This window comes from Triturus cristatus, chromosome 11, assembly GCF_964204655.1.
Source record: "Triturus cristatus chromosome 11, aTriCri1.1, whole genome shotgun sequence".
Lineage (NCBI taxonomy): Eukaryota > Metazoa > Chordata > Amphibia > Caudata > Salamandridae > Triturus > Triturus cristatus.
Window position 1 is genome coordinate 671067876 of NC_140594.1, and position 20331 is coordinate 671088206.

General features: G+C 43.5%; 1 protein-coding gene across 6 annotated transcripts in view; it reads left to right on the top strand.

The window, feature by feature from the left end:
* LOC146785298 (diacylglycerol O-acyltransferase 2-like) overlaps positions 1-20331 on the top strand; it is a 296079-nt gene that overhangs the window by 193025 nt on the left and 82723 nt on the right. For all 6 annotated transcript variants that reach the window (XM_085634269.1, XM_085634270.1, XM_085634271.1 and 3 more), the window contains 2 exons: positions 3687-3794; positions 15314-15384. In XM_085634269.1, the coding sequence (XP_085490395.1) occupies positions 3687-3794; positions 15314-15384 (179 nt within the window). The remainder of the gene's footprint in view (positions 1-3686; positions 3795-15313; positions 15385-20331) is intronic.

The window sequence follows — 20331 nt, forward strand, 5'->3', positions numbered from 1 at the left end:
GGCCCCAAAACACAAAATCCCTATGTATTTTCCAGACTTTTTTATGAAGCGCTACAGCAAAACTGCGGAACAGAATTACACAAAATTTGGCAGAAAGCTAGATCTTAGTCCACAAATTGTGCTTTTTGTGATTTGATGTAAATCCGTTCAGTAGTTTTTGAGAATTTAAGGTTAAAAAATATTTGTATATTTGAAGGGTTGGGAGAAACCCAATTAAAAAAAATAGACTGTTCCGATAAGCCCAGGGAGCTTGTTTCCCTTTGACCATCTCGTTCCTGTGGGAGCCAGACTCTCGCAGGAGCAAGCTCTCGGATTGACTGCCAGCAACTTGAATAAAAGGTTGCTGACAGCAATTACAGGACTCTGGTACTTAGTCCCCTGTCCTGAACTTTAAAAAAAACATATAAGGTGGCAGGGTAGGGATACTTTTCCCCTTAGGCCCCATGGGGGGACACAGAGGCACCCCTCTTGAAGCCAAAATGTAAAACCAATTAGACATTTTTGTAACGATCCCTAGGGAGTCCCAAGGGATCGAGGCAAAAAAAACAAAATGGCGGCCTGGGGCTGCATTGTTTAATTAACCCCCCTCCCTGAGCAATTTTTGGCCCCAAAGACCCCATCTCCCAGAGCCCAATTTAATAAATTTGGGGAGGGGTCGCACAGCCCCCCTCCCAGAGCTGTATTCGGCACCAGGGACCCCATCCCCCTGGGCCCAAAATAGTTTTTAAGGAGGCATCGGCCCCCGTTAAAAGGCCCCTGGGACCACATCAGCCAGGGCAAATATTTTTTTAAAAAGGGAGGGGGCCACGCAACCCCCTTCCCTGAGCCTTTACTGGCCCGGGGGCCTCCATCCATTGGGACCGGCTCACACTCTGTGTCCCAGGAAGTCCATTCCGGGGAGACACAGTGGTTTCCCTGCTCACACCGGTGTGGGCAGGGAAACTTGTGTTTGTTCCCATTCGGTGGGAATATTTTTTAACAGCTTGCAAAACGGGAGTAAACACAATGGGCATCATTATGATGAGCAGTTGAAGGTCTTTCTTCCCGACATCAGAGGTATCTGTCCGACTGCCTTATTACGATACTGACGGTTGAAGGTAAACCCGTGGAGGAATACCGCTCCGCTTCCAATGGGCTCAAGGAGCCCGTCGAGGTGGAGGGAAGATCGTAATCCCAAAAGGGAGGTGGTGCCTACTCAGGCACCGCCCTGGGGATTACGATGCATGTTTGCGACAGCCTTTATATGGCAGTTCGACTGCCATAGAAAGGCTGTCAGAAAAGGACTATGGGGGCCCCTAGCAGGGCCACTGTACCCCCCAGCCCCCAGCCTCCACTATGAGGCCTTGGGGGCAAACATCCATGCACCGTGTGGCAGACACCACATGGTGTCTGGCAAAAGGTGCATGAATGTCTAAAAACATATATTTTTCTGTTGCAGCTTGTGCTGCAGCCCTTTTTCTGCTTCGGCACAAGCTGCAATGTAAAAATTGATGTTTCCAACCACCCACAGGGCAGTCGTATCCTAATTTGGTGGGGGGAACCATCGACTAATAGTTGGGCCGATTACATCCCGCTACGGTGTCGGTCAAACGCTCGTCCGACCAACATCGTAATAGGCCCCAAAGTGTTCTCCCAGAGGGCAGGAGCTTTAAAAATGCTCCCTTTAGTAATTACTTGGCACTGGGGTATTAGGTTCCCGGGGCCTAATATGGCTTGGGGAGCAGGGATGCACTCTTCACCTGGCCTCTTATTTTGGCCCCTGGGGTTAGGGCCCCTGGGGCCTTTTAAGGCTTGAGGAGGGAGGCCACATGGTCTATTTCCCCTTTTTTTGGAAGCGGTCCATGTGATAGGGTCCCAGGGCCAATTTAGGGTCAGGGATGGAGCTGCAAACCCCCTCTCCCCTTAATCGATATGTTTTGTCCCAGTGGATGTGGTCCCGAAGGCCAACCTTACGCTGCTCATGCCAAAGGCTATGCTTGGGGGAGGTTAGCAGCCTGCTGGGGAGTTGTCCACAGGGCATGGCTACAGGCCAGGCCCTATGGCCAACACTCCGCTGTACACGGCCGAAGGCTGTGTGCACCCTGGAGATGGCTGCCTGCGGGGTTTTATCAACATTCCAGATACATTTGACAAAGTAAAAGGAAGTTAATATTCAAAGGCAATTGGAGCACTTTTAGTAGTTTGATCATTTGGACCAGATGGATTACCACTCAGTAGGTTCTTAGTGGGTTGAACTCTATTGCTCTATTAGTGTGTTTGCTAAATTTAATAAAAACTATTCAGTTGTTTTTAGGACATTGTCACAAAGCAAACCCTTATGGCAATATTGTGGCAAACATTACAAATGTTAATCCACTAATCTCCAATCCGTCTATGTGTGTGTGTGTTTGTGTGTGTGTGTTTGTGAGAGAGCGAGAGAGAGAGAGAGAGAGAGAGAGAGAGAGAGAGAGAGAGGGACTGGATATAGCCTCACTGGTGCAGGTTTCTAATCTTATATGAACCGTTTGAAAAGTAACACTTGAGAAATATTAATGTTTGTTTATTTAGTATGATCATAGAAACAAAATATTTGTGAACCCTCTTGTCATCTCACCTGATGATCCATTGAAAGAGCAATTGATGACCTCAGACAGTTCAAGGAACTGTCCCCAGACTCGGGAGCACCAACAGTCATACATCTGCAGGATGCCAGAGAGGAGTAGCAGGGATCACCAAATAGGAACAAATCTTCTACGCAACTACATACTAAAGAGAGATGGGAAACCAGAAGAGAGGAAAGAGACAAAAAACATGTAGAGAAAATGCCAGTGGTGTCCAAACTAACAGCTACAGAGAGTCTTGCCACCAATGAAGTTGCGAGGCAACTTCTGTTCTGCTATTTCTACTAAAGCTACCTGGAAGTGGCCATCCCGCCCTTCCTATTCCATTGGTCTTACCCAAGCTCATGACCCAGAAGTCCTCCTGATCTATCCCCCCTATCTCCACAGGTCCAGCCTCCACCTTGTCTTTTTACACAATTCTTGTCTATTCTGATCTTGTCGCACTCTTATCCTTTGCTGATTTAGATTGTATGAGTCAATTTCCTCACCCCCAGTCAACTTGCAGTCCTTTGTATTGGGTTCCTAATAGAAACGGGGAAGAAAGTATCTCACTCCTGATAAGTAGGTCCTGAAATGAATAGAATCTAATACTATTGTATTTGAAAAATGTCATGATCTTTGAATCTGGATAGGCTATCTTTGATTTTTAAATCACCAGGTTTGGCTTAGGGCTAATTGATGAACTACTGGCAAACCAGTTAGAGTCCACTTGGTGGAAGTCCTTGATAATGAACATTGTTAAAGAGACTCCTTTAACTAGTAGCTTTTGTATTGGCACCTCTGCTATTTTTCCAGCTCCAGTCTGATGCCTGGGGGTAATTCTAAGGTGAGGAATCTATAACTAATTAGTCATTTTAGACAGGAAAGCTCAAGATTGTATGTTGTGAAAATACTTTATGTTGAAAATGAAATCTCATCAATTTCAGTTTTGCAAAGGATGAAAACAATTTTGATGTTTTACTAAAAACTGTGCTATTTGTACACAATTAGAAAATATCAAAATCACATATTTTGAAATTAAATTATAGTACAACTGTTGCTTATGTGATAACCACCCTGCTTAAAAGAGTATTGTTGTATCTAAAGCTCCAGCCTGTGTTTTGCTGATGACCTGCCTCTTGTTCACGCCTCTTTGGTCGCTGCCAGTTGTGTACTGCTTGTGGTGGATCACAGATTGGAAAACACCTGAGAGAGGTACGATCTAGTGATGAGATTTACTGCACCTTTATCTGCAACCCTTCTTTTGTTATGCATGCAAAAAAATCTTTTTGGTGGATTTACAATATTAAAATGATGATGGCTTAAAGCAATCTGTTTTGTGTGGAAATTATATCAAGTGCAAATAATAGGATTATCTTCCGATATGTAGTCCCTCCTATGCAAATCAGTAATCAAATGCCTTTTGAAACATATTACATTTGTCTAATTTCAAGGTTCTAGAAACTAATTCAGTTCTGAACGTGCATAGGATGCCTGAGCTCTCTTCTGTATCCGGTGCCCTGAAAATGAGGTTTCAAGTTTCAATACTTGTGTTGCTAACGCACCAATTCCTACAATTCTGGTTCATAACTACAGGTTCTCGGTTTCAATTAGCCATCTTTGGCTCTACATTCAGGGCTACATTCTTATTACTGTGTAAACAGGAGTTTGCACACCATTGGAATTATGAGTTGAGCAGTGGTGGCTGTTGCGGAACATAAGTGGTGGTCAGCAGAAGAGAATAAAAAAATAAAATTACTTACCTGCCAGCCGCCACTTCCATCCTCTTCTGTTCTTGTCAACTCCTGGCAGCATGCAAGCTCCCAGACTCCCCTAAGCCAATAGTATTACCAGCATGACAGCAGTGTCGCGATTGGTCTGAGGGGCCTGGTTTGCAGCTCAGACAGTGCCTGTGAGCCTGGGACTTGTCTCTACCCAGCTGTGCAACACAGCCAGTTGGAGAAAATGCTAAGTGTGCATGTCGGTTTGGCCATCCTAAGACGGCCAGCCAAACTATCATGCGCACTTATGGTGCCCATCACTCCTCCTCCCTGCTCCTTCACGATAGCTTAGCCCAGCCCTGTCCCACCCTAAACTGCCTCAGTGCTGAAAAATAAAATGATAATAACATCTTTTTATATTAGTTTATTTTCCTGTTTGCACTGTTGAGAGCTGTGGGGTGACGCTGCTCTGCTGACGGAGGAGGCTCCACCGGAGTTAAGTGATAATTGTCAACCATGACAAAATTTCTCAGGGTAAAAGCAACTGAAGAAAGGCAAAACATGCGGAATTAGTGTGTGTTACATATTTATTGTTTACCTTATGCTTCATTTCCATCTCCTACTCGGTCATTAATCCCCAATTCGCACGACTGGGCGGACTCTCTTTCTAAATCTTTCGAAGATAAAATTATCGCAATTCACAACTATTTTCTGCCTCAAATAAATAACAACCCTTCAGAAACTTCATCCATTGTGTCTCCAGGCCTTCCTCATATCCTGGATGAATGTTCTCATTGCATTACAGAGGTAGTGGCAAAAGCTATGCAGAAAATAAAATCGGGCTCGCCTACTGACCCCGTGCCAACAAAATGTCTTCCAATCATTGCACCGGTGCTGTTGGATAGTCTAACTGACCTATTTAACAGGTCACTATCGCAGGCCGAGGTCCCAAAATTATGGAAAGCTGCCAGAGTCAGACCTATTTTAAAGAAACCCACTGCCGACCCAAAGCTCCCCTTGAAGTATTGTCCCATCTCGCTGCTTCCTCACTTTGGGAAGATGCTTGAATCTCTAGTAAACAAATAGCTTGTTATCCACCTTGAGAGTCATAGACTACTGGACCCCTCTCGATCGGTTTTTAGGGTCGCCCACAGTACGGAGACAGCACTGGTAGAGGTAACAGATAACATCAGGCTAGCATTGGACAGAGTTCAGTCATCAATTCTTGTCCTGCTAGATTCATCAGCCGCTTTTTGACACCATCTCCCATAGCATTCTAGAACAACGGCTCTGGGAAATTGGTGTCAGGGGAATGCCTTAAAATGGCTTCAGAGTTATCTAACAGACCAAGTTACAACGGTACAGGTGGGCAAAATTGTTTCCTGTAGCAGACCAGTCAAGATGGGAGTGCCACAGGGCTCTATTCTGAGCCCGACTCTTTTTAATCTTTACGTGACACCACTGACCAAGGTGATCAGATCCTACGGCTTCGATGTTGTATCATACGCCGATGATACTCAGATCCTGATCCCCCTTCTCCCAGATCCGGTAGAGACAAAGTTGCGATTCAAAGAATGCATGTCCCCAGTTGATAGGTGGATGAGCACAAATCACCTTCAACTAAACGGAGGCAAGTCTGAGATTGTGCTTTTCGGCAAGGCTCATGAACACTGGTGGCCCTTGAACCTAGGCCCCTGTCCAATCCCAAAACAGAAGGTACGGAATTTAGGATTCCATATGGACAACCAATTATCAATGAAAAGTCAGATTACCCATATAATTGGTTCCTGCTTTGGTGTGATGCGCAGTCTACACAAGGTTTTTAAATGGATTGCATTTGAAGCCAGAAAACCACTAGTTCAGGGACTGATTATAAACTGCATGGACTACGGCAATGCCCTGTTGTCCTCAATCAACGAAGGCCTTCTTACAAGGCTTCAGATTCTGCAGAACACTGCGGCCAGGCTGGATCTCAACCTCCCGCCTAGATCCCCTTCGGCCCCTAGTCTGAGATCTCTACACTGGTTTCCAGTCAGAAAGCAAATTCACTTCAAGATTCTTAATTCAACACACAAAAATATTTACGGAACTGGCCCGGTGTACTGGGCCAAAAAGCTAAGATGGTACCAGCCTTGCAGGACCCTGAGATCCAGAATTACTTCTTACACCACTCAGAATCCGCACCACTAGAAATGGAGGAAGGTCCTTCTCCTTTCTTGCACCTGCCTCTTGGAACAAACTGCCCTTAAACTTACGTACAATCACAGATCACAACTGCTTTCGCAGGAAGTTAAAGACATGGCTGTTCTACAACTAAACAAGCAAGCTTTCAGAGCTGTCTGCAGGCGCCATGAGACTTTCAAGTGGTTTGTGCACTGACTAAATGCCCCTGATTTGATTTGATATAGCAAACTCGAAATTGGAAGAGTTTACCACATTCAATATGTACCTCACTCTGGGGCAATGGTATTTACAGGACTTGTTAAATATCCTACCCTATTCTGCACAACTTGGAATCGGCCCTTTGTACAATGAAAAAACAAACACTCTTTCCGACAAAAAGGCTTTGATTTAATCATCCCTTATTAAATATCAGAATTTAGCATTAATATCAGAATTATGAGTATCATAGTTATTATCATACCTGTTGCATTTTTTGATGCAATGAGATGGCCTTGATGGAACACAAGCAAGATCAACACACATTTTGACTCACAAAAGAAAACTAGAATACAACATGTCATAAAAACAGCACAGGCAACATTATTAAACAAGAATGGCTCCAACAATAAAGCACAGTTTTTCAAGTATATTGGTCAAATCCATGGATTTGAAGGGATTTCTGAAGAAGAACTGAAGAAATATTGGATTATTTCAGTGTCTGCCACACGAGCAATGTTTCACCAGATTAGATTATCATGTATGTGCCTTCCAGGAAATAGTGTGTCTGAGACAAAGAAAAAGTATGGATTCCAAGCAGGCCGCATTTGTGCCACAGAAGATGCAAAGCCTATGTAAAGTAGTGTTTCTCTTTGTGTAAATGCCCATATAGAATCCAATGACAGGAAAAATACCATAAAGGTTACTTTTTGTGCCAAGATGAAATGCCCCTCACTGTATGAGAGTACTCTGGGGGCGGATGAGATGGAACCCCTCTTGTCCACACCTTCTCAGAAGCTTTATTTCATGGGAGGTCACATATTGAAATTGTTATTTAGTAGTATGGCATCAGGAAGCACACCTTTTAGGTTATTATGCGGATTAGCTGTCTAACTCAATAATGTGGCAAGAGAGTGTCACCTGATGCTATTGTGGAGCTTGGTGTTGGTCAGTGCAACTCCTTAAAAGGAGAGCAGCAGCATTAATGGTTGGAGCTTGTACTTCTGAGTGTCAGTAGATGGACATTTGGGGGCTAGATATGCCCCACTCCTTTCGAGAAACAGCAGCAGGGAAAGTTGTGTTACACAGTCACAGGCGCCAAGTGCATTGATTGCTGCATGCGTACCACAAAGACAGAAACTGGCATTTAGAAAGTGACTTTAAAGTCGACCCCTTCTTGCTTTGGATCCAGATAATGTCTGTCATAGTGCTAGATCTGGTAGTAAGCTCTGGTGCCAAAGGTGCCTCAGGGCAGGGGGTGGCGTTCCCCAGGACTGGGTGAAGCCAGGGTCACATATCAAAGGCAGCAGAGGTTTGAAGCCTTTCATCTTGATATGCTAAATTCACTAGCCATCCTGCAGGAGGAGGTGTAATCACCTTCCTCCGGACAGGCATTGTTCAGTTCTCATAGAGCATGGGCTCCCCTGCCAAATGGAGCAATAGACATCAATATCACCAAGATATGCTGCACTAACAGACTCCAGCCCAGCCAGGACTTTGTTCACCAGCCTCTGGAAGGTTTTAGGGGCGGTCTTTAGACCAGATGGCATCACAGTGAACTGGTAATGCCCATCTAGGGTCGGAAATGGAGATTTGTTTTTGGCTCCTGGGGCGAGACCAATCTGCCAGTACCCTGATGTTAAGTCAAAGTTACTGAGAAACTTGGCTGCACCCAACCTGTCAATCAGGTCATCCGCTCCTGGAATAGGTTGAGTATCAGTCTTGGTGACTGCATTGAGACCCCAGGAGTCGTCACAAAACCTCAGCTCTGGTTTACCTCCCTCGGAATGAGATTTGGGGACTAAGACCACAGGGCTGGCCCAGGGATTCTCAGAGGGTTCGATGAACCCTATTTACAGCATCTTGCTAATTTCAGCTCTGATGCTTTCCTTAACTTGGTCAGGCTGCCTGTAGATTTTATTTTTGACAGGTAGGCTCTTCCCGGTGTCCACATCATATGTGCACCAGGTTGTCTGACCAGGGGTTATGGAAAAGAGCTCAGCATCCTGTGCCAGGAGTTGCCTAAAGTCAGTTTGCTGTTGGGCAGTGAGGGTGTCTCACAAGACAACTCCTTCAACAGACCCATCTTTAGGGTTGTTTGAGAGGACCTCAAGGAGATGTTTACTTTTGTCATGACCCCCTCATGCACCCTTTGTATAGTGGGCCTGGCATGCAGGGCTCATGTTACCCTACCCCGGTGGTACCTTATGGCAGTCTGTGATTCCATGCCCGAGTTTACCCTCTCCCCCTGATTTCAATACACCTGAGCTTGCAAGCACTCCCTGAACATGGGAACCAATAGCTTGCCATGCTCCCGCTGTTGCTGGGGTCTTGGAGTGCTTTCCCTTCTGCTTCCATCTTTTAGTTTGCACCTGCTCTTCCTGTAAGGTTAAGCCAGTGTACTAACACTTGTTTCCTTCAGGAGTCTTGGAGAACCTTCCAGATTGCCACATGTACCATGTGACACATGTGATCCTGTTGTTTCTATTGGACCCTGAGCCTGTATATAAACCACACTCAAATCTTAGCCCCTTGCTTGGCCTACGCTTCCAGTGAAGTAAGCTTCCTGCTTTCCCACTCCCCTGAAGAATCGACCGAACCTGGGCAGTGTTGTTCCCTGCTGCAGTTCAAGCCCTTGGCTCCAGTTCCCTCGACCCATGCTTCATCTCCACCTCCTGCTCAGCTACTCCAGTTCCTCTCTCTGAGACAAGACCTAGAGACCTTCGTCAAACTTAGGACAAGTTGAAATACTAGGCTAAGTACTTAATAACAGGTTAGTGCATAGTCTCATTTCATAATAGTAAGCACGCCGGAGTATTGTCATCCTCAGCCTATAGATTTGTCTTCAAGTTTCCTCTCAGTGACCTCCCTCTAGTTCACCTTGATTGTTCTTGCTCCAGACCCTTCCATCAACATTGGCCTTTGAGCTATGTTTCTACAAGAACTAGAGGCATTGCTCTGTTTTTCTCTGATGAACAGAAGTGCCTAGAGAATTCTCCTTCGAGCGTTTGATTCATGTGTGATCCTTGTATCAAAACCAGTGTGCCTTGTATACCTTGTGAGTGTCATACTCCAATCCATGGTCCTAGTTTACCATGGGAGATTAATTTTCCAATCTGTGTTCCTAGTATACGTTGGGAGTGCCAGAAACTCCAACCCATGTTTTGAGTTTAACCTTTGGAGTATCAGAAACTCCAACCCATGTTTCAAGTGTAACCTTGGGAGTTCCAGAAACTCCAACCCGCCACCTAGTGTTTTGACTGAGAAGTCAACAAAATCTACCCAGGACTGACTTGAAGTTTTCTGAGTCTCCCTGAACTTAATCCTGTTCTCCCAGTGGTGAGGCCAAAGACCTCAATCAAGGTATCCTTCATGAGGTCATACGTCTCAGCTTCTTCCTCATCCAGTGTCAGGAGTCTATCCCTGCACTTTCCTGAGTCTAACTCCCACAGTAGAGAGCCCCAGTTTTTCTGGTGTAACTTCCTCATTTTACAAGCCCTCTCAAAGGCTCTAAACCATTTGGTAATGGCATCACCCTCAACATATTTTGGGATAATCCCTTTGGGGATTTTGAGATCAAACGTTTACTCTCTCTCCCCATTTACTTTGTTGCTTCCACCACTTATGGGTTCAAGACCCATCTCAGCCCTTTCTTTCTTTATAATCCAGGAATTTGGCTTCCAGGCCTCCTTTTTGGCTATTATTTCAAGATATACATCTTGATTACCTAGATCTTCTATATGCCTAGGTACATGTTTAGGATAGAGGTTTCTGTCTTTGTCCTAATCCTCCTCTTTTGTTATGGTGGGGGGCTACCCCCGGGACTACTGACTACAGTCTCATTGTCACTGTCCACATCCTCCTCAGGGGTGACAGGACTTTTTTCCAACTGAGCTGCATCAAATTCTGCAAGGAGCTCCTGGAATCTTGCTTTTGTAGGGTTTGAGCCTGTTGTAATTGTATTGGCTTTACAGAGGATCCTTAACTGCTGCATACTAAGCTGTAGATAAGGGTGAGGTTGATTTCCGGCCCTATCTTCTCTGAGCTAGACATGTTTAGCATAGTTGGGACCTTTTTAGAAAATCGAGAAAAAAATTGCAAAGACTTTTAAAGCCTAACTGACAAGTACTCTTTTTAATTTTCTAAAACAATGGCCTAGGGGACTTAACACAAGGCCCCAACAGTTGAGATTAGAAAATGTAAAAAAAACATGAAAAATCAACACATTTTTTAAATACTAAATGTCAATTGTGGATTTCTTTGTGGAATCACCTATTGACCAAGTGGTATCAGCAAATGCAAAGTCTTGTATCCCACCCCTGCCACCAATGTAGGAAGCTGGCTTTTTATGTGGTAGTGCCAATGTAAGGGCAACCAAAGGAAAAAAACTCATTGCTTTACAGGTCTTCCTAAAATAATCCTAACTGCTCTATTTGTAGTAGTGTGGTCAAGCAGCTAAGGCTTATCATAGAGGAGTTTTAAGCATTTGTTGTACACGCACATTCACAAATGAGACACACGCTAAAGAAGAAATCCGAGACCAATTTAGAAAAATAACGTAGATTTGTATATAATGTTAGATACCAAGATCATTAGAGTCAGGTAAGTACTTTCAGACTTAACTTTCGGACTTATGGATTTTACAAGAAAACAAAAATATACAAAATAATAAATTTGAGGTATGAACCATGAACGCAGTAAGGTTATCCTTTGGGAGGAATTACATAAACTGCATACAAGTACTGTGCCTGATTCCTAAAAAAGAAAAATATGGAAGGCAATGCAGGAAAAAATAAATGATGTAGGATTCACACAGAAGTTCATTAAAGAGATTAGAAAAAAATGGTACGACCTAAGATCCGGGACAAAGGAGAAGGTTGCAACCCGGCTAACTCAGGCCAGAGGAACTGAAGGAGGCCCCCCTACTGTTCCCCCTTCCCCCACTGCACTTGAACAACTTGTTGAAACAACGTTGGAGCCAGAGGCAGTGGAAGGATGTGGAAATATTGACACTTCTGAACTGCTGGTACCTCTCAAGATAAGTGTACTACAAGATTCTAATCGCCACACCAAATACATATTAAGCACTGACATTTAGCACATGATAGTTCAAAAACTTTATTATATCAACATAATGCAATTAAACTCATATAACACAGCCATAATACAGTAAATAATATTTATTCCATTTTTAAACAGATATCCATTCTCATCGAACTGATGCTTCTGAAGGTGAGGCATTTGTGGATATTCCAATGCAGAAAGAAAAGCAACTTGTGGATGATAGTGAAGACACAATACCGCAATTGACACCAATGAGCACAACAGTGCAAGTACAATCACAGTCATCCAATGTATTGGGTGCAGGAAGTACTTTGAGACTAGGCTAGGAACCTGTAGTCAGGCCACAGGAACAATGGGGCCAACTTAGATGTCGCAATCACTGTGTGCCCACTAATTTATCTCCCGCAAACCTTAAAAGTGGTGACATCGCACTAAATGTTACGGTGCTTGGTGGACTGGTGGCATTGATGCTGAAAGTTCAGCATCTACAACAGAGGGAAATAAAGCAGATTAATAACAAACTTACTAATATTGATAATAGCATGGTAGCAGTATTGAAAACATTGCATCAACCCTAGCTGATAATCAACAGCATGTGAATGTTAGATTGATAATCTGACAGACGCTGTGAAGACCCTATGTCTAGATATCAATGCAGTATAAAGTGGGGGGGGGCCTCTATACTGACCTATTTAATTTTGAACTTCAAAATTAAATAGGTCAGTATAGAGACCCCCCCCCCCCCCCCCCCACCACCACTTTATACTTTGTTCTGACTCCCTCCTCTAGGGCCTAAAAATTATCTTAGGGAGTATCTTTTCTTTCTCTTATAGATATCAATGCAGACCATGTACAACACAGACATAGGGAATGTCTCACATGGAAGGCTTGATTACCGTAATAAACAAACTTGCACATGCAACATCTGTGCTATTAAGACAAACTGTCAACATCCAGGTTGAAATGAGACACTACAGCGAGGATGTGGACCGTGAACTGCTACAGAACACAAATGCTGCTGAGAGATTGCAAACCACTCAGATAGCAGGTGTCAATCAAGTAGTATGTCCTGAGAGCGAGAACCACTCTAGTGTGAGTAGTATGTCGGACAGCGACACCATGAGTGTGCATGAAACCAGGCGTGGCACTGCTGGAGGTGAAAATCTGGGTGCCAGCACTTCTGGTTGTACCAAATGGAAGTCATACGATGATATCCTGCTAATGTTGCTAATGTTGATTGTCCTGTTTGTCGTAACCCATATTTCAAATTATGTTTATATACTACTGGTGACATAAAGTAATGTCATTTTCTATGCTAAAAGTCCTTGAAGAAAGAATTACAATGTGATGTTTTATTACCTGCACAAAATGGCTTGGAGTTTTATTTAGTATTAGTTTTCAAGATTTCACTCACCCTGAGCAAAAATTCTAAGTAATTTTAGCACACCACCGTTGACCCTCTGCTGCTCCCAATTCATGATGTTGCAGATCTGGTGGTAGCTGTTCTTCATCCTCATCAATTTCAAAGCCAGCTACAGTAACAGTTAAACCTCTGCCTGGTGCTTCATTGTAAATAATTCACATGTTGCAACAGTCTTGCACAGAAGTCGGGAGAGTACTGTAGGGCACCACCACTCTTCTGCAGGCATATGAATCTACTTTTCAGGATTCCAAATGTGCACCCAATCACACTTCTGGTTTTCCTATGTGCCATATTGTACTTATTGTATTGTCTGTATGTTTTATATGTACCTGTTTTTACTCCAAAATGTACATTTCATGAATGGTGGTTCTCCACCCTTTTATGATTTTTTTTTAATGAAATCAAATAAAAGTATTTATTCAGGTTATTCAGGCAACGCTGACAGCATATGGCTGGATTCATATATAAAGTCATTATCCAGGGGCGTAAGGCATATACACTATCACCTGAAATAGTAATGTATATTGTTACACATCACATTTAAAAAAGATTTTCTAATATGTAAAAAAAAATAACATAGACTTATTACCCAAAATGTATGCATCATCAAACTCTCCACTTTGTAGCCTCATGGGTGCTCTTAGGTAAATGTGCTATGTCTGTGATCACATGTTGTGCATCACACAGAACTTGAATAGTCATAGAATGAGTATTTGTCCTGTGGAGGAATACATTATCTATGGTGGAGGATGGGCCGACTGACACATATGCACCATCTACACATCCAATAACATTTGAGAATGATTCTACCCTGTAAAATTGAAGGAAGCTTGGTAGTATGTAGTTCATGGGCATTTCTAGGCAAAGCTGCTGCAATCACATCTAAATAGCTACCAGATTCTAATAGAAGCAAACTGCATAACACCTGCACATGGGTTGGGATGGCCTTCCTACATAAGGTGTGTCTGTCAAGCTGAGGCTTTAAATCAGCAATTAGATCTCTGATTACTTCACTACTTAGCCTATACTTGTTGTATATCTCCTCTGTTTGTTCAAACAGTGTGACCCTTAGTCTGAAATGAAAATCCTCTCCTGCCTTTTCCGCCTTTTCTGCACCAAGCCAAAATCTTAATTGTCATGACATACAGAGCAGCCATTTTGGAAAAACTCTGATGCATTCTGGGGCACTTGTTTTAGCTTGCACATGATTACCACCTGGGCCGAGGTCGTGGCCAATTGCATTTGCAATTTGTTGTTTTTGTGACTATTCGTCATTTGTGACTGTGATGAACATAGCGAATCGCAAATATTGATTTCTTATTTGCAATTCACTATTTGGAGTTGCTAAATTACCGATTTAAAAACCATTCACGAATTTAACTTGAGGACTGAAATAAGGTCCCATAAATTCCATTTTTATGATTTAGTGATCGGTATTCAGTTTGCAAAGAATATCGATTCGCTAACTTTCTGTACATATGGCCTCTGGTTCTACTCGATTTGTAACGATGAGTAGTTCAAATGCAAGCCTGCACTTTTTGAAAAAAAGTGGGGTAAATAATTTATGCAGGTACACTAGAGACAATACATTATGGAGAATCTGCGGGTTAATCGTTTTGTTCTGGCATAATAACTCACTACCAATATCACCTCTGTTATTTGCGAAAAACTGTTTGAATACGGCTGCATACATTTTTCTGCAATGCTCACTATAAGCATCCTTTCTCTGGAAGTGGAAAATATAAAATTAAATTCACATAAAATGTATGTATACATATATTTTGTAGTTTTGTTTTTTTTATCAATTCCTTCATTAGGATACCTGGAAGAGGACCATATATCAGCAGACCTCTGTCTTTGTTCTATTCATATGGAATAATACTAAAAAACAACAGAAGAAAGGTTCAACGTCCTAGCTAAGTTATGGATTTCATATGTTAAAGACGCTGTTCCAGCGAGGTTATGAAGTAGTTTCTTATAGGATATGTAATACAGTTACTGATTGCATACTGTTTAAAGCTTTTTAAGACTTCTTCAGCCCTAAAATCTGAATGACTCAGCTGGTCTAATCTCTTGCTGGTGATATATGTGATGTCATTCAGTAATGCAATGACAGCTGAACTACAGTATTTGATGTGCCCCTACAGGTGGTAGGAAATCACAATGGATGAGCAAGTGGGCACTTTGGAAGCATTTCCGGGATTACTTTCCTGTAAAGGTAAAATCGTTTATTTTTTTATTATTTGATTGAATAATAAATAATAAAAATATGTACTAAATGGAGTTAACTAAACAATGTCATGAAGGTGGTCTGACACTAGAAGTCAGCATATTACAACCAGAGACGTGTGCCTACAATCTTTTTATTTACATGGTAAATGTTCCTTGTACATGTGACTGCTGCAGTAGCCGCAGTGTCCTGCTTGTGTCCAACGTCATAGACTGCCATGTGAAATAGAACCGTGTCCAGCTGGAGTATTCCGCCATGACTGTACCCATCTATCCACAGCCACAAACATCCCACTCAGGTAAAATGGCGTACATGTTCGGAGAGTAAATCTGAGAAAAGAGCTTCGGCAGCACTGCGACTTCAAGGTACAGCTAAGCTACTGGAATATGTTTGCATTTTGCCTTCTAATTTTCCTTAAATTTGAAAAAATGTTTTCTCTTGGAAAACAATAGTAAGATTAGATGGCTGAAGTATGTGAAATCAGAGCTGACTGCTGTTGGGCTTGTAGAGCTATTTAGGGATCCAACTGTGTGTAGGAAGATTTTGAAACAGAAGCTGATTAACACCTTTATGCTGAGGGCACATTACAATCGAATGGAAAAGAGCTGTAATAAACAGGCAGTCCTCGCATACAATTCGATCCCGCCCCTGATAGAGGGAGGGTATTTCTACCTAGCAGACATTAGTATACCAAAGCATAAATATATATTATTGAGATTCTGTATGAATCTGATTTCACTGATGCTAGGTCATCCGGAGAGAAGATTCAAGCACTCAGATCTGACGTTGTGTCCTTGTGACAACCACTCTCCCCAAACTTATTTGTATCTAGTTCTGTTTTGCGGGCTCTACAAGAAAGAAAGGAATGATTACATTGTCCCGATTTTAAAGCGTTACAATCTTAGACAACGTCTGGTTGCACTTTATTTTTTTAAATCATTGCCTGACCCTTTGGTCTGTTTTTCAGTAGCGACATTTTTGTGGACCTGCATAAAAAAGAGAGGAAGCAGTGGGGCTTATAAACAGAGTGGTGTTTTTACTTACTTATTTATTTATTAACTAAAAGAAGATAATATGTATCCATAGATATATTTTATGTGGTCAATAGAGCATAACATTACTTTTTTTATGGTTTTTCTCCTAGTGTAAGTTTTAGATTCTTTAAAAATAACCCCTCAGATATTTGATATGATATTTTAACATGGATTTTATTTTATGTGAATTGGAGATGCATGCTGATTATTGTATCCTTTTATCGTTGCATTTATGATCTGTATTTAATGGATCGAATAACGAATCTATTGCTTGATTGAATACTCAAAAGCAAGCTTTAACAACAACTTGTTATTTTTGTATTCATGTTTCATTTATGGGCCTAATAAATGATAACAGCTTTTTTTAACAGCTATATTATAATATAGATTTATCACAAACTCAGGGTTAGGCTCTCTCATCTGCTTTGGCTAAAGTCCTTTCAGCCATTGGCTTAAAACAGTGTCAATCATATCTTGGATCAGCCCAAAGAAGGTTCTTTCCATCTTCTGTTAGCTGTTCTGAAGTATCCTTCTTCTGCTTGAGGGGTCCATTGCACATTTGAAAAGTCCAGTCAATAAGCATACGTTTATCACTTTAATTTATGTATCGGACACCTGCATTTTGTTTATAAGGTAGTCCTTTTTAGGTCTCGCCTGGCGGTGCAGCGCAAAGCGCTGCTCGCTCGGCGAGACCTAAAGTGAGAGAGGAGATTTCAGAAGGGTACTTGAAGCCCCGCCCATCCTTTTCATTGGGTCGAGTCAGCATTTATGCTATACGCTGGCTTCCCATTGAAAAGGATGCTTTTGGGCCACTGCCCTTTCTACCTTTCGTCCGGCCCATCCAGACTGGGTCGTCTGCTTCACGGCTGTCATGAAGCACTTTCTTATCTTTAGGGGGGCCATCTGTTACTTGTCTTATTTTTGTTTCGCGTGCGCAAGTGCCATCTGTTTTTTAGCGTCCGTGTAGTGCTTGCTTTCTCATGGGGCCTGCTGTCTGTCTCAGAACTCCTAGATCTGGGCCACCTAGCATGTAAGGATTTCTGTCACGCCACGTTCGAGACACAGTTTGTGTAGTGTAACTTTTACTGATGTTGTCATTATATTAATTACAGGTTTTAAACTAGAAAATCCTACCTATTTTTGGTTACAGAATGCTGATCGGTATGCTGTTCTAGGCTCACTCGAATCTCTGACACGAGGCGAGAGTACTGTCTATAGGTCCCTCAGCCACACTCTGACCCCACACTGTCCTCTGCAGTGGGTTTAGCTCTGACTCTGTTGTTGTGAGCAGCCCTTCCGTTACTGCATGTCATGGGAGGTGATGTAAAAGGTGGATACAAAAATTCAGATTTTTCATTGCCATTCAGATAAGCATCACACCGGGCAGGTAATCTGCTTCCGAGATGATTACAATAGGACAATCACAAACCGAATCCGTCTTTTTATGACTCCACCGGGGCGCATTCGGAAGAATTGCCCTTTAATATTGAACAGCATGCAAGTGTAGAATGAGTATTGTTCCGGCTAATGCTGAACATTGGGAGACATTAACCTTCATTCTCACCATGTTAAAGGGAGGCAGAGAGGCGAGGGCTTAAATGTAGTGCAGTGCGCAGGCAGCAGATTAGTACTCGTGTAAAATAAAACGCACACGCACATCTCCTGCCAGGATTGGATTTGATCAAAAGGCGCAGGTGGAGCCCTCGATGTTGAAATGTTGTCCACTTATCCCTGAGTATCCTACAGATGTTTGCCACGCAACAGCTGAAACTGCGCGCCATGGTGGGGGAAGTTTCGCATTACATAGCGCCATAAGGCAGCTGCCTACAATGGCCCTAACTTAGCACTGGCCACGGGCAGCAATCACAAACCATTCACCAGTTCTGTACCTCCCCCCGCCTCCCCCTCCCACACACACACACCCTTTCGGACATGTACATCTCCAAGTTATGCAACAACATCAGCCTAACAAGTAATGCACTTTACTCCCATGACTAGCCAGATAATACTCGATGCAAGCAGTGCTTTATTTCACTTTTTATTATTTTATTTATGCTGTAGTCATTTTTGCGCGTGTATACTGTACCTTCAGTTTACAGTATTATTCGGGTGCAGTGGACCACTGTCGTCTGGTGGCTACTGCACCTGCTGCACAAATGATAGCTCTGCCGCGGGTGGTGCTAGCTGTAGCTCTCCGGCTGCCCGACAGAGGGTGCTACGACTCAGGCTAAATTACATCGTTCCTAAAGAGAGTGGGTTAGTTTGGGGATTGCTCTGAATAATCTGAAAAGACAGAAGCGCCTGGAAGCAGCATTTATTGCAGCAAAGCGCTCGTTCTGTTATCTCGTGGTCTTATCAGACAACCCCCCCAGCTGCAACGGGGTCTCACCTGCTGGAACCGGTCCTAGTATGTATTTGGTTTCCATGACAGCAGGATGTGGACAACAGCATCTGAGTTACTGTGACAAACCATGATGAGCCTGTGTGGCAGGCACATGAGCTAGTGCATTCTGGGAGTTGTATTCCTGCTTCAGTTAAACTGAACAGATTTGACATGAAGACATCTGGTAACCTTAGCCAACGGGGACTCCATGGGCAGCCCCGTAACAGCGCGAGGCCATGACACCCCCTCGTGTTCCCCACTCCCAAGGGCTCCCCACTGCTGGCATAGAATCCCGCTCTTCTCCTGACTGGGACAGGGATGAAGCCGACGTTTGCTGGATTTTCACATAATGGGCAGGAACAGGTGAGGGTCGAATGCCCGCTACCTTTCCCCAGGAGTATTTCTTCATAGGCAGCAGAGCCGGGTTTTATTCACTGGACCCTTCTCTGCAGCAGGCTGAGGATGTTGTTGAGCACAATGTAAAAGATAATGATGGTGAGTAGTGTTTCTGTAGAGTGTGTTTACCTGAGTGCGTCTTTTGAATATTAAACTCAGGAGCCGCCCTCCCTTCTTGTGCACGTGAGGTGACCTTTGCTCCTTTGACCACTGACATGGGGCTTATGTCATCAGTGTTTCAGTAGAACCCCTGCTGGCAGTGTTGTCACAGTCTCACCCATCCCCCACCTCATGGCTGCCCACATCTTGACACTAGCACCCTGCCCCCCCACCTACGTGTAAAAACCACCGTGAGAAAAGGTCCCATGTTCCCTCTGCCTCGCCTTTCAGTGGATTCTTCTGAGTGCTGCAATTAATACTGCCCCCCAGCGTCCGTGGCATTAACTGTGTCTACATCCTCGGATGATGTAAGTTGTCACCTTATGTAATGATCTATCTCAGTTGTAAAGCGCTCAAGCCCTTTTGGGCAATATCCGCGCCATGTAAAAATAATTAAATAAATAAATAAAGGGTCTCTCTTCCGGCCCACAAGCTTAGCCTCAGGGTGTGCTAACCCCTTCACTGCTCTTAGTGGGGGCACTGGGGCTTCTCAGATCACACGTGCCCCCCCTACACTAATATCAATCAAATTGCCCCCAGTTTTGAGCTTCCTCGCTCTGTGGCTATCACATTTAATTTGTCTCTCTGCCTCCTCTCCAGTGTACAACCCCTTCATCTCCTCCCAAATCCACCCGCCCCCAAGGACCCCTAATTACAAGCAGCTCCACAGAGAGCTGCTTCACTAAGGGATGAGCTCATCTCTCTCTGCCGGGAGGGGCGTAGGTTTGGGGAGGAGGGGTCTTCATTAATTCTAGTGGGAGCAGGATAGAGTCTCCCCCGTATGGGAGATTGAGAGCGCTCCGGGCTGCCAAGAATGGCATTTGTCAGCATAAACTGGCTGTGTTGCTTGAAAGGAGAGCTATTTTTGTCCTGGGGGCGGGAAAGAGGGGCATCGGGATTCATCAATCCACCCATGCATCCATACATCAATCCATCGAGAGGGACTGAGGCCAGCACCCTGAG